The sequence below is a fragment of the Pimephales promelas genome, chromosome 4, assembly GCF_988280905.1.
Source record: "Pimephales promelas chromosome 4, fPimPro1.hap1.1, whole genome shotgun sequence".
NCBI lineage: Eukaryota > Metazoa > Chordata > Actinopteri > Cypriniformes > Leuciscidae > Pimephales > Pimephales promelas.
The window spans coordinates 7,777,461-7,791,475 of NC_142772.1; the positions used below are offsets into that span (position 1 = coordinate 7,777,461).

Genomic DNA, 14,015 nt, shown 5'->3' on the forward strand with positions numbered 1-14,015 from the left:
ATTTTCAGTTTCATTAAACTCCAAACACAGCTATTCCCCTTGAGGTTTATTTAAAAAAAATACATATTTACAACAAAATAAGTAAATCCAGGTAAAATTATTAGTAACACTTTACTCAAAGCCTTTATGTATAATGCCCTATAAATGTATTCATAGTGCACATTATAATGAACTAAATCTTTTCAAAAATAATTGTAACCAAAGTATTGTTTATCGTGTTTTTCAATGCATCATCCTTTCTTAAGGCGTGTTCAATGAATATATAAGTATTAGAATATTATAATAACTGAGATTACAATTATTAAAAAGATTAAGATCCATTACAAGCATAACTAATGGTTTAAAACACTTTTAAAATGCATTATATTTGAAGGCTTCAAGTAAAGTGTTCCCAAATTATTTTATCGACACTCCAGTGAAGAAAAACATGCAGCTTTTCAAAGGTCCAAGTCAAGTGTTGAACATTAGACCATATCAACCTCAAGTGTTTAACATCAACCATAAAGGATGCCAGAGCACTTCTGAAACATTTCAAACAGTGTTGCAGGAACACGATCTGATATTTGTTCTCTGTTTGAGGTGTTTTTGGCATCACATGGTAAATAATATATGCTGGATATTTCCAGTCCTTCGTTCGTTCACCTCTTCCCCATGATGAAGCTGGGCACTTCTGCATCATCATCTCGTTCCTCTGCTTCGGAAGCCGAAGATGGCGACGACGACTCAGAGCCTGCTGACACAAACACCGCTTAGATGAAAGATGAGTCCATCAAAAACAGCAATAATAAATACAGTGGCTATATTAAATATTCACATTCATGATGTTACAACACTGAAGCATAGAGGATTTATTTGGCTTTTTTCCAAATCAATTAACTGTTAACTATTATTAATATTCATATTTTAGCTAAAAAAAAAATAAATAAAAAAAAAATCAGTAATACCACAGAACATGACCATGGGAGGGAACTTTATTTTATTATCTCTAACCTTCTTTCTGGCTCTCCATCTTGGCTTTCTTTGCCATCAACTTCTTTTGCTTCAACTTTTCCCTAAATGAGACAAATTGAACAATTGAGATTTAGAAACACAAGAAAGAAATTAAGAGCTTTGTAGAGATTATAGAATCTGAATCAAACACAAGATGGTGTTTGGCAAACCTCTTCTTTCTTCGTTTGGCTGTTCTTTCCACAGCAGCCTGTTGGTTTTCTTTCACCTTCGCAATATATTCTTCATCCAGCTTTTGCTGCACACATGAAACAAATTAAATGTGAACCAGTATTAGTTACACTCCATCTTGAAATATATATCTTTTTACTCTTGAAAACAGACCCTATAAATAGTCAAAGGAGTAGTTCACTTTTAAAAAAAACTTTGCTGATAATTTACTCACCCCCATGTCATCCAAGATGTCCATGTCATTCTTTCTTCAGTCGAAAAGAAATTAAGATTTTTGATGAAAACATTCCAGGATTTTCTCCATATAATGGACTTCAATGGGAACCAAACGGTTCAAGGTCCAAAAGACAGTTTCAGTGCAAACTGCAAACTGTTCAAAGGGCTTTAAACGATTCCAGACGATTAATAAGGGTCTTATCAAGCGAAACGATCGCTCATTTAAAAAACAAAACAAAAAAAGAAGTTTAGGTTTTATAAGCTCAAATGGTCGCCTTGCTCTGTTCTGTGATTTGTGTTCGTGACTCTCCCATTCAAACTAGTTTTTTTTTCAAAATGAACGAATCTTTTCCCGAGTCAACTCGTTCATTTCGTTCCTTGAATGAACCAAATGACACGAAAAAAGATTTGTTCATTTTGATAAACGAGTTCGAACAAGAGAGTCACGAATGCGCATCACAGAACAGAACAAGGCGACCATTTGAGCTTATGAAACTTAAACTCTTTTTTTTTTTTTAAATGAGTGATCGTTTCGCTTGGTAAGACCCTTATTCATCGTCTGAAATTGTTTAAAGCCCATTGAACCGTTTGGTTCCCATTGAAGTCCATTATATGGAGAAAAATCCTGGAATGTTTTCATCAAAAACCTTAATTTCTTTTCAACTGAAGAAAGAAAGACATGGACATCTTGGATGACATGGGGGTGAGTAAATTATCAGCAAAAATTTTTTTAAAAGTGAACTACTCCTTTAACATTTTATGGTAACACTTTATTTTACAGTGTCTGTGTTAAATGTACTTAACATAATAACATGCAACTAACCCTCAACAAAATCCTAATCCTACCCTAACCCTATAGTAAGTACATGTAGTTACTTAATATTACTCAGTACTTAAACACATAATTACACTAACAATGCCACCTTAAAATAAAATGTAACCCATTTTATTTTAATAGAGTGGTTTAAAGTCTTCTGAAGAGACACGATCGCTTTATATAACGAAGAACAGATTTAATTTAGTCTTTTATTCACATACAAACATTACACTGGCAAACTCAAATCAATATTGATCGTCACAGCAACAGCACAATGTGCATCCTCTGAACCCAGAGCTTGAGAGAAGAGCAGATCCACCGCTACTGACGCCACACCCAAATTCAGTTATTTAATCCACTACAAATAACGGGTAGAACTGCATTCCATCTCTGCATATGTTTGGGTTGCTTATAATGTTCATCTAGGTACACACTACGCACTGTGTGCCATTTCACCAGATTCATAACTTAATTTATAAATCTAAGCCAACACAGTTTACTGATTACTCGATTAATCGCTAAAATAATCGACAAGTTACTCGATTACCAAAAGAATTGTTACCGACATCCCTAGTGTAAACCGAACTAGTGTATGACATGCATACACGGTAAAGCAATTTCAAGCTAATAATCATATGCTGTAGTGGCTTTCCAATAAGCCAGGGCAAGGTAGTAAGATGTTCCTCATTCATAGTTTGGAAAAAAACAATGTCCACACAAAAATATAATTTAGGCTACAGATTTAAAAGCCCATTGAACCATTTGTTCCCATCACTTGTCCCCCTTGAAACAACCTCGTAAGTTAAACATCATGTGATATTGAAAAGGTGACCAACATCTACACCACTGGTCCACACCGCCATCTAGTGGTTGAACAATTTATTTTGGCTTCTTTGTGCATTGGCCAAAAACATCTCTACCTTGTCAGATATTCGCTCCAGGAAGTCTTGTCTCTGATACTCTCGACGGCGCAGATGTCTATACACATGGAATTCACCACTGCCTGCGCCAGCACTGGAACCTGACAAAATTAAAGATAACAGCACTCACTAAATACACATGTACAGCCCTGAAGAGTGGTGGGGCAGAGTTAAATGGAAATAAATGACAAAATAAATCAATTCTGTTATCCTGACATTATTTGTGTGGGCAGAAATTCTGGGAATGTTGGAATCAATAGAGAGTAAATAGTATATACTAGACAAAATATGAATCTATATAAAAACTTAGTAGGGACGAGCAGAGCCGGACAGTATCGGAGTACATTTACTTGAGTACAGTACTTAAGTACAATTTTGAGGGATCTGTACTTTACTCGAGTATCATTTTTGGGAAGTACTCATGAGTACATTTGAGAGGGAAATATTGTACTCTTTACATCCACTACATTTCTGTCCATAAGCATGAGTAGTACAAGTTACTACTTCTAAAAAAAAAAAAAACCCTCAATTTGTTGTTTCCCTCTCAAACGTGATTGGATTGTGCAAGCGCCACTGATTGGGACAGACTATCAGCAATCACCTGCAGCTTTCCGTCAAAGTCAACTCCATGGTCAGATTTAGATAAGAGACGAAACCATGGATAAAGACGGAGCAGGTCTTCATCCAGCAGGTCCAATGTGCCAACCGTCGCCCCACCTCGCCAGACTATTTCAATTTTCTGAATATTCTGACATTGTCTTAAATGTTAAATAAAGCAACATGGTAAAAAGATTGATTTTACTTCCAATTCCTTTTACATTCTCAAAGGTATTGACATGAACATTTTTCATAACTCCATGTAGGACGTTTCTGTACATGAATGTAAACACTGTGGCAGTAGTAATGCAATTTTTAGAAAATGTACACTTGCACTCTTGATACTCAAGTACTTTTAAAAACAAGTACTGCAGTACTTTTACCCAAGTAGACATCTGACTGTAGTACTTGTACTTGAGTCAAAATTAGCAAGGGGTATCTGTTTACTCAAGTAAGTTATAAAGCTGTGTACTCTGTCTGCCTCTGGGGATGAGTCACAATTGTACAATACTTGATCAATATTTTTTTTTTTAAATATTTTAATCTGAAGACAGCTGAGCACCAATGGTATGAGTTTGGGAATGGTCTACCTGTTGGTACAGCCAATGGCAATATGGGGAAATATTGTGGAAGTGGTTTAAAAAGAATACTTTGAAAATGCACTACCTAAATAACGTTACTCTGAAAGTGAATTTTGAAGCTGACTTATTCAGCTTCTCCACATCACTATGCGATGATGATATCCACAGCGAAACATACAGGCACCTAGTTTCTGATTCAAGACCGAATGATTCTTATTATGAGCGGTTCTTTTTTTAGTGAATCAAAACACTTGAATTAAACACGCTTGTGAAACACTCAGATTGTTCCTGAATTCATTTCACTCACTAAACTGGAATTGGTTATTATTATTACTTTTAGCCACATATGACTGACCCAAGAATGCGAATATGGAATACTGTACTGACCTTACAATTCATGAGATGTAGGCTATATGTTTGTCAAGAATTTATGTAATTGAAAATGAATTATGTTACCACAACCAGACGTTTATAATGCATTTAAGACCCATAATTGGGCATTAGTAAAAATACACTTATACACAAATACACCACAAAATACGCAAGAATAGTTTTAAGTTTAAAAGTGTATTTTACGACAGACATATCGACCCTGCTGAAATCTGTAGTTATCTCATTTGGAAATATTTTTTGAGAACACAAACGTTACACGCAAAAGTACGTTTTTTCTATAAATATTTCTAACTCAAAAGTACTAAAATAATCATTAATAGTCCTATTATAAATACAGGGCATCTGAGTCTTTCAGGGGATTCGAATCTTTACATGTCTTACAATCCATGGCTAGATCTGAGAGAGTAAACAAACGGCACAAACCCATCACATCCCGCACAAACTCTGGTGGAGCGCGAGGATTCCAGTCCTTGGGTCTCTCTGGGATGGGTGCAGGTTTATCCTTTAAAAAAAACACACAATATGTACTGTTTGGGGTGCAATATAAACAGTTCGGTAGCATCATTAAGTTACTAACGTTTCATACTCCAGGGGAAGCCGCTAGTTTGATGTAAGTTAAAGCTTTAACTCACAGGATTTCGCATCAATCTCTCCAACTTCAAGCGCTGCTCCTCAGCTGGAGTTTTGGCGATAATAAGAGGCTGAGACTCTTTTCTAGGAGCTTTCCCTGAACGGGCATCCTTCTTCTCCTCCGCCATGATCCTTCCAGTTTTTTCTTCGAGGCAGGTTTGAGTTCTTCTTCTGTTCATTTGAGTCATATCACATATCTGAGTCCACATACTGCCACCTATTGGACTGAGGTGGTTCTCTATCGTTTTTAAGGATGAAATAAATAGCACGTCTACACGTGCAAACGACTGGATGTAAATATAATTGTGTATTGGTAATATAAATAAAGTCTCAATCAGAGTTATTATATCAAATAAACATGTAATAGGCTTATACAAGAAATTAAATGATGTTATGAATGATCTCCACGTGAGACGTACGTTTCTGTGATTATTTCTATAAAATGTTTTTTGTAAATTAAATGTAATGTACTCTGGGTTTCCCCATGCTGGCTTCCCACAGCATGATTTTATTCACGCTGAAAGGCAGTATACCATGGTCCAGATTTTCGTCTCATTTAGGGAACCAATCACAGAACAGGGAGGGAGCAGCAAGACGATGACAACATCTATGCGACAAACGAAGCAGTTTGTTTATTTCTATGGATTCAACATGGCAGCAGACGCGAAGCTACCTTTTGATGCAGCCTTAGATATTGTTCTAAGTAGTTTAATACAAGTTTATTTTGAAAAAAGAGCAGCTTTTGGCGTTAAACTTCGGAAGACCCCAGTCGTTATTGTTGTCTCACCATTAATCGCCCTAATGGAGGACCAGGTACGGAAGGCAGTCAACCTTGGAATGTCTGCCGCTCACCTGTGTCCCGACTCCGAGAAAGAAAATGCGATAAAGAATTGTCGATACCAACTTCTGTTTGGCAGTCCCGAGGCCTGGATGAGCGCAAAGTGGCAAGACATGTTAGCCACGGAGTTGTATTGTACCAACCTGCTAGGCATCGTCAGCGAAGTCCATTTAACTTAAGTTATAAATCATCTATCATCTATGTTAAACTGTACTTAATATTTGTGTTTTGTCTTTCTATTTGAAACGATTGGCTATCTACGTACAGGTGCATTTGATAGACATTCTTAGCACCCAATAAACGGCACCGGGCATTCGTAAGCCATGCCTCAAATACGAGAAAATGTGGTTCTCAGACCCAAGTCTTAAGGAGAATTGAGTCTGGCGTTTGCCAGGCTAGTAATGTAATTGAGTCCCAAGAAATTCTATACAGATATTACTATTAGCTATTACTTACTAATTAGTTAATTAGTAAGAGTTTCTTTTAGTTATAGTTACTAGATTTTTAATAAACTTTTTCAGTAGTTCTCTGGGAAGTATTAAAAAAATAGAAGTTATTGATTAGTAGTGAACTACCACTTTTGTCTGTGCGCTACTACTTACTAGTTCGTTAATCAGAGTTTCTTGTTAGTTAATAATAGTTAGATTGTTAATATTGTGTTACTCATTGGTTCTTGTGTAGTTATTCATTAACGAAGGAACCGTATTCTAAAGTGTTACCCACTTCGGTAAATGCAAGGATTTTGTGTTTGTATTTTTTCCCCACACCAAGCCACGCCCCACAATAAGCCCCTCCCCCACAACCCAAGCCCCGCCCCCCAACATATCACTTTAAGCTGAACTCAAAAGTTGGCAGCCCTGCCTAATACAGATAATTCTTTTCGAGATTGATTGATTGACTTCAGCTTCCACAACACTGCAAAGCATCAGCACCACAAAGAAGGCGAGCCAGAGAGGACGAGTTTTACGAGACTTGATTAGAGAAGACATGGGACTGCAGAGGCGAGGTGAGTAGGAAGAGGATGGACAGGCTGTTTTCTCTTCTTGACAGAATGATTGAGAATTTGTTTATTTACACACACACACACACACACACACACACATATATATATATATATATAGACACACACTCTAAAATTTCTGGGTTGTTTTAACCCAACTTTGGGTCAAACGTTGGGTTAAAAAATGTTATTAAAAAAATGTAACCCAATGGCTGGCTTGTCCATATTTGACCATGGAAACCATGGTCTCCTTAGTATAGGTTTATAGGAGCAAAAGAAACCATGCCACAATGTGGATGTTTTCTATGCTACTAGTTTAAATCAAGTATGTATTGATACACCTGATGGTGACATGAACTTAGTTTTCCATTTGATGGAGCACTGTATCATCATCATGAAATAAAACCTTCAAAATCCACATTTAGATGGAGTTTGTTTTAAACCTATATTCTCCATCTGTTTGCAACTGTAGATTTCTTCTAAATTCACCAATTTAGATTTCAAAATTTCAGGGGGAAAAACTCTTGATGTATGTAAGTCATTAACTTTAATAATAAGAATTTTAGGCCATACAAATTTATTGATATAACGTCTTAAATTGATATGCTCATTCATTCATTGTCACGATACAATTTTTCTCGATAAAACGATATCAAGTTAGAGTCAATATCGTCAATACTTGATATCAATATCGAGTTGGATAATTGTTCGATAATGTTTATGTACCAATGTACCAATAGATGGGGTAAAAATTACACAGTGTAGCTTTAAAATGGCGAATAAAATGTAATGTAAAATAATATTAAAAGTGTATACAATGCAATTTATCTCTTAACCTTGCCAAGGCACACCATTTCTACACATTTAAAGACTTTACAGTGTTGTTGAATTGATCAAACACACACACACACACACACACACACACACAGAGACAAAAAAATATTTTCATGTGTCAGACGGAGTTGACAAATGTCAATTTTGATAAAAAGTGTTTAAATAAAAAACCTGTTCCTTTTCATGGTATGAGACCCGTGTTTATGAAGATATCAAATTCAGATTAATGTTGTATCAAATTAAATTGTAGGTTTATTTCATGCAGTATCATTTTCACTTGCATATTCCTTTCATTCAAAATACTTCCAGCATCATCCAGGACTGGAAAATATTTTTTCTCCCAACATGTCGTGTGAGGCAACAGGCCCATTAGACAATCCACAGAGGCCAAATAGTCACCATATGATTCACCACTGTCAACCCGAAAACACTAACATGTTCTGACAATAACATGTCGCCGAATAACGTCTTTTTCTCTTTTGTGGGAGGAAGTGAAGACAGTGTAGTGTTTTTTGAACATGAGATCTCAGCAGACAGGGGCTGTTTTTATTTTATAGTTATCATTGCAGTGAAATTTTCAGCAGAATTCAACCATAGCAGTCTCTCACATCTCCACTCGGCTGTGCTTGCCAGATCTGCCGCTGTTGATTTTCCGATTATAATCACAAACGGTTTGCGTAGGGTAATTCCTCAAACATGCTGGAGCGAGCTGGCATCATGATATTACCCCCATACAGCATTTGCCTCTTCTTTTTTCTCCTAATCTGTATTTTTTTGTTGTTTAACAGAAAAATAACAGGTTAAACTTTATTTAGATGGTCCACTTTAGACATTATTCTTTCAATAAGTAACTTTGCAACTTAAAGGAGTAGTTCACTTTTATAAAAAAAAAAAAACTTTTGCTGATTTATTTACTCACCCCCATGTCATCCAAGATGTCCATGTACATAATGCACTTTACTGGTAACAGATCAAGGTCCAAAAGACAGTTTCAGTGCAAACTGCAAACTGTTCCAAGGGCTTTAAACGATCCCAGACGATGAATATGGGTCTTATCAAGCGAAACGATATGTTCATTTAAAAAAAAAATTAACAAACTTTAAGTTTTGTAAGCTAAAATGGTCGCCTTGCTCTGTTCTGTGATGCGCGTTCATGATTCTCCTGTTTGAACTCGTTCATCAAAATGAACAAATCTTTTTGTTTTTTGGTTCATTCAACGAACAAAATGAACGAATTGACTCGGAAAAAGATTTGTTCATTTTGATGAACAAGTTTGAACAGGAGAGTCAACAACATGCATTATATGGAAAAAAATCCTGGAATGTTTTCGTCAAAAACCTTAATTTCTTTTCGACTGAAGAAAGAAAGACATGGACATCTTGGGTGACATGGGGGTGAGTAAATTATCAGAAATTTTTTTTTTTATTTTTTTTTTTTAAGTGAACTACTCCTTTAAACCAACTCTCATTAGAGTATTAGTAGGGTTTGGGTTCAGTTGACAGTTGCAAAGTTACAGAGTTTGTTGACATAGTTACAAAGTTACTTATAGCTATTAGAATAAGTGGGCTTTCGAAATAAAGTGTTACCATAACATATATCTAAAATTATGGCAAGAATTCACTAGGTGAATAGCGTAAAAAGTTTAATTGAAATCACCAGTTGAGTATGACAAGTTCCTCAAGTGGTTAAATATGCAATTGAGGCATTATCTAATTAAATATGCACTAATATGCATACATTTCCATAAAAGATATCTGAACATTGATAAAGCAAGGCTCACTATTCTTGTTTCATTTTGTTTACATTTAGATTAAAAGGTTTTTACAGAGGAGATTTACGAATAGAACATTATATAAATTAGGCAAATGATAAACTACATATAACCTCCAGAATATAAATTGGAATACACCTGTAAAGTTTGACATATAAGCGAAGATGACGATGGAGATTTATGACTGAAAAAAGAGAGTGAAGAAACTGCCTTAAAGGATATTGTAATGGAAATCTACAGACAAATACAGAGTGTGATTGATTGTTTTTTTCCCACTGGAAGAAGACAAATAACCCAAAATCTCAAAATTGACTAGTGCACGAATAAAAAAATGGTTTTCCTGTAGAATCTTGCCTTAAATATCAGTTTATTTTTTCTAAACCCATTGCCAAAAATACTATTGTTTTCAGCATAAACCTCCCTATAATTATAATTGGGTTTCAATTAGGTCAGTATGCATTTGTTTTGTGTGTTTGTTAGCATTCAGTGAGAGGTTGAATCCAGCCTGAGCCAGTTGAGTGCATTGCAGTCTTGATTCATAAATGCCCTTGAACCTTAATTTGTAAAGCACGTTCTCACATTATATGTGTGACTCAAACCAATCCTGCTCTCATAAAAGCTCATAGTGTCACTTCTTAGGACTAGCATGTCACTGCCTGTGAGTTGACTAGCCTTCAGGGAAAGTGCGTCCGCTCTATAGAATGATGTGCCCTTATTGAATCATGAAGCATGCTAACACAATTAGACAGTAATCATGTAACACTACACACATTATGTGTACTCTAACATGTGCAAGCTATATGTGAGGATATCAAAACAGTACAATGTGAAGATGGCACAAGGTTGGCACAAATACTAGACTGAAGCAGTGGAAGTCTTGCCTTTCAGGTGAAATATAGCCTTTGTTACAGAGCTATTGGCTCTTTGTTCACTCTTTATTACTGCATTAGCTGGACCAAATAGTTTTTTAGAGTGAGCTGAACTAAAGAATCTTTATGCAATGCCATAACGACCACATTTGAAAGGTCATTCAAAATCAAGTCTTGATTTTTTTAAGTTATATAGAATAGGTTTTCCTGCTTGAATGCTTAAAAAAGCACAATGTTTTTCACATATTTACATTGTTGCAGCACCTTTCTTCCCAGTCTGTCAGTAAAGCTGTTTAGTTCCTGCCTCTATGAAGCCCCTCCTTCCTAGAAGTGCAATGTGCTCTGATTGGTTGCCTGAAATAGTGTTTTGTGATTGGTCAGCCACTTCCAGCGCTAACATCCATCAGCCTCATTCATTCAAATTTCAGACTGATCTCATGAAGTAGCGTGTGTATGACACGCCAATTCGTATTTCCATTTTTGGCGTGCTATCAAGACGCATAATCGCCTTTCAGCGTGTTTATGAACGCCGTTGACTTAACGTTATATAAATATATGACTTACCTCAACCCCGCCCCTAAACCTAACCGTCACTGGGGTTAATGGCATTTATGACTGTTCCCTTACCATCCTAGGTAAAAAAAAGATATGACTTACCTCAACCCCATCCCTAAACTTAACCGTCATTGGGGTTAGTGGCATTTATGACTGGAGATTTGACTGCGTGTGTACAGACACGCGGAATGACGCGGACGTTAATGGCGTAGACATATACGCATACGCGCGGATAGCTCAAAATGCGTAGAGATGACACGCCATCTGACTCGAAAGTGGCGTATATGTTTACGCAAAAGTCATGATGTCATGTTGCAAATTGACATAATTTCTTGCATTACAGGCAGAACCCTTGCAGCCTTGAGGCCTTGATCACTTGTGGGTAAATTAAGTGTGAGCATGCTGCGATTTGCAATATAATAATAAATAATAATACATTTTATTTAAATTGCGCTTTTCAAACAAATACAGCATGAGCATAAAAACAATTAAGAAAAAGTAGCTTTGAACAAATGTGTCTTAATCAACCCTTTGAATTGTCCCAACGTTGGCATACTTTTGATTGTGGAAGGAGGTGGGGGCTTTGCAGGAAAAAGCTCTTTCCCCCATGGTCTTGAGCTTGCACAAAGGCTGATGTAATAAGAGGGAATTTGCAGAACGGAGAGAACGTGATGGAGTATAAGGGCTAATTAGATCACGTGTTTTCTGGAGTGATCCCATGTAGTGCCTTGTATGTTAGAATGAGAATTGTGAAATCAATTCTCGACTTTACGGGAAGCCAGTGCAACTGTGAAAGGACGAGTGAGCACACAGGCAGCAGAGTTCTGTATAAACTGTAGCCTGTTTAAAAAATTTGCTGGAAAGCCAGAGAACAAGGCATTACAAGTAGTAATGAAGGTATGTGAGCCTTTCTGTGTCTACAAAGGAGAGAAATGGTCTGAGTCTAGCAATATTTCTCAGATGGTAAAAAGCAGTTTTAGAGACCTGTTTTATTTGTGCTTCAAAACTCAACTGAGAGTCAAAAATAACACCAAGATTCCTGCTAGTCAACAATCAGACTATCCTGCTCAGTCTTACGAATAGCCACCACTGTACCAATCAGCATCAGTTCCGTTTTTGAACCGTTTAGCTTGAGGAAGTTGTTCTGCATCCATGTGCTGATCTCTGCTAGACAACTATTAATGAGCTTTGAGCGTCCGGATTTGTGGTGATGTAAATCTGTGTATCGTCCGAATAACAGTGATACCCAAGGTCATATTTAGAGATGATCTGCCCAAGTGGAAGTATGTAAATATTTTAAATAAAATGAACCTTGAGGAACTCCCTGTCGCACAGGCATGGTATCCGATTTATAAATGCCCATGGCTATGGTCTACAGATCTGCCTGAAGGGTATATATGAGGACACTCTTAGAAGAAAAGGTTCTATCCACAAGTTTCCTACGCCCCATGAGGCCTTGCGTCAAAAGTGGGCGCGACTTCCGGTTGGAAGTAAACAAAGCGCGACTTGACATGCTTGACACTCGTTCATTCAACAGTTGACAGTCATTCAAGTTATAGCGATCCAAACTAGCTAACGATGTGGGAACACAACCTCAACGAAATTAAAAAGGGTGAAATAACAGTACCTTTACCCTCCGCAGTAGTTGATTGGGAGTATTATAATAACATTATTAATAATCAATACTCATCAATGCATGGTGACAGACAGTTGTGCGAGCTGACAAACAATTAAAATAAAAAATACACACTTAGTCATTGTGCTTTGGAGTTTATTCAAAATTATAAATGAATGTGCTGCTTGAATACATTAACTGGCACATTTGGTATTCTGTCAACACAGGCTTTGATCCTGAGTTTAGGTGTAACATCAGTAGAGAACATCCAAACACATGCTGATAGAGTTTATAGAACATTAAGAATTTAAACAAATGTACACAGGAAGATTCGTCGTCTTTTAGGAGGTGATGGAAACAACAGTCGTTGGCAGGATCACTCTGATTTCGTTTTCAGCTTATGTTCAAAACAATCCCGTTTAAGCCACTAAATTAGTTTAGTCCGGCTATACATACAACCGCGAACAGCACATGTTGTCCCTGAGCTCCGTAACGACATCTCTCATAAAGATTTGCGTCTTTAAATAGTAAAATAATTCTCCGAAAAACAGCTAGCCTCTCCACTAACTTACACACAAAATACCATTGGAATGCTACTTCCGCCGCGTCACCGGAAGTTTCACCCACTTTATTTTTTACAGGAGCGCCCCTCGGAAACTTGTGGATAAGCGCTACGTATTTGGAACCCCTAAAAGGTTCTATACAGAAGCATTTTATGTAGTTAATCAATATCACACGAAGAGTGCCATTTCAGTTTTTCTCCTCCAAAAATCAGCATGATTAAAATGTGATATTAAGTTACTACAACAGTTTAATAAACAATAATTTTACAACTACAAAATGTTGCAGGTAATGTAATATATGAATGAATAATAGCCTATAAAGGGTTCTTTCTTGTTATTATAGAACCTTTTTTTGCATAAAAGGTTCTTTGGAGTTGAGTGAAGAACCCTATGCTTCATATATAGAACCCCATTGAACCCTTTTTTCTAAGAGTGTAGTCTCGCTTCCTCTGTCAAAATGGAGGCGTCATTGGTCTTGTCCACTTGACGAAGTTGAACTCAACTGAAATAGCGAGGCTAGAGGAGTTAAACGTAAGTTGTAAACATTAACAATGGCGTCATGCTCAAACAGCAACATCACACACTAAATATGAAATAAAATCGGACCTAGCTGTGTGAATCCTCAAACATTGTTCAA

At 36.6% G+C, this 14,015-nt stretch overlaps 1 protein-coding gene across 1 annotated transcript; it reads right to left on the bottom strand.

Moving 5' to 3' along the window:
* Window positions 1–31: 31 nt before the first annotated feature.
* On the bottom strand, window positions 32–5,505 carry prkrip1 (PRKR interacting protein 1). The gene is made up of 6 exons (XM_039662556.2): window positions 5,336–5,505; window positions 5,127–5,205; window positions 3,133–3,233; window positions 1,161–1,246; window positions 991–1,052; window positions 32–730 (listed from the first exon to the last, which is right to left on the bottom strand). Exons 1-6 carry the CDS (start codon window positions 5,459–5,461, stop codon window positions 639–641), a joined length of 546 nt encoding a protein of 181 aa, XP_039518490.2. The 5' UTR covers window positions 5,462–5,505; the 3' UTR covers window positions 32–638.
* Between the last annotated feature and the right edge of the window lie 8,510 nt (window positions 5,506–14,015).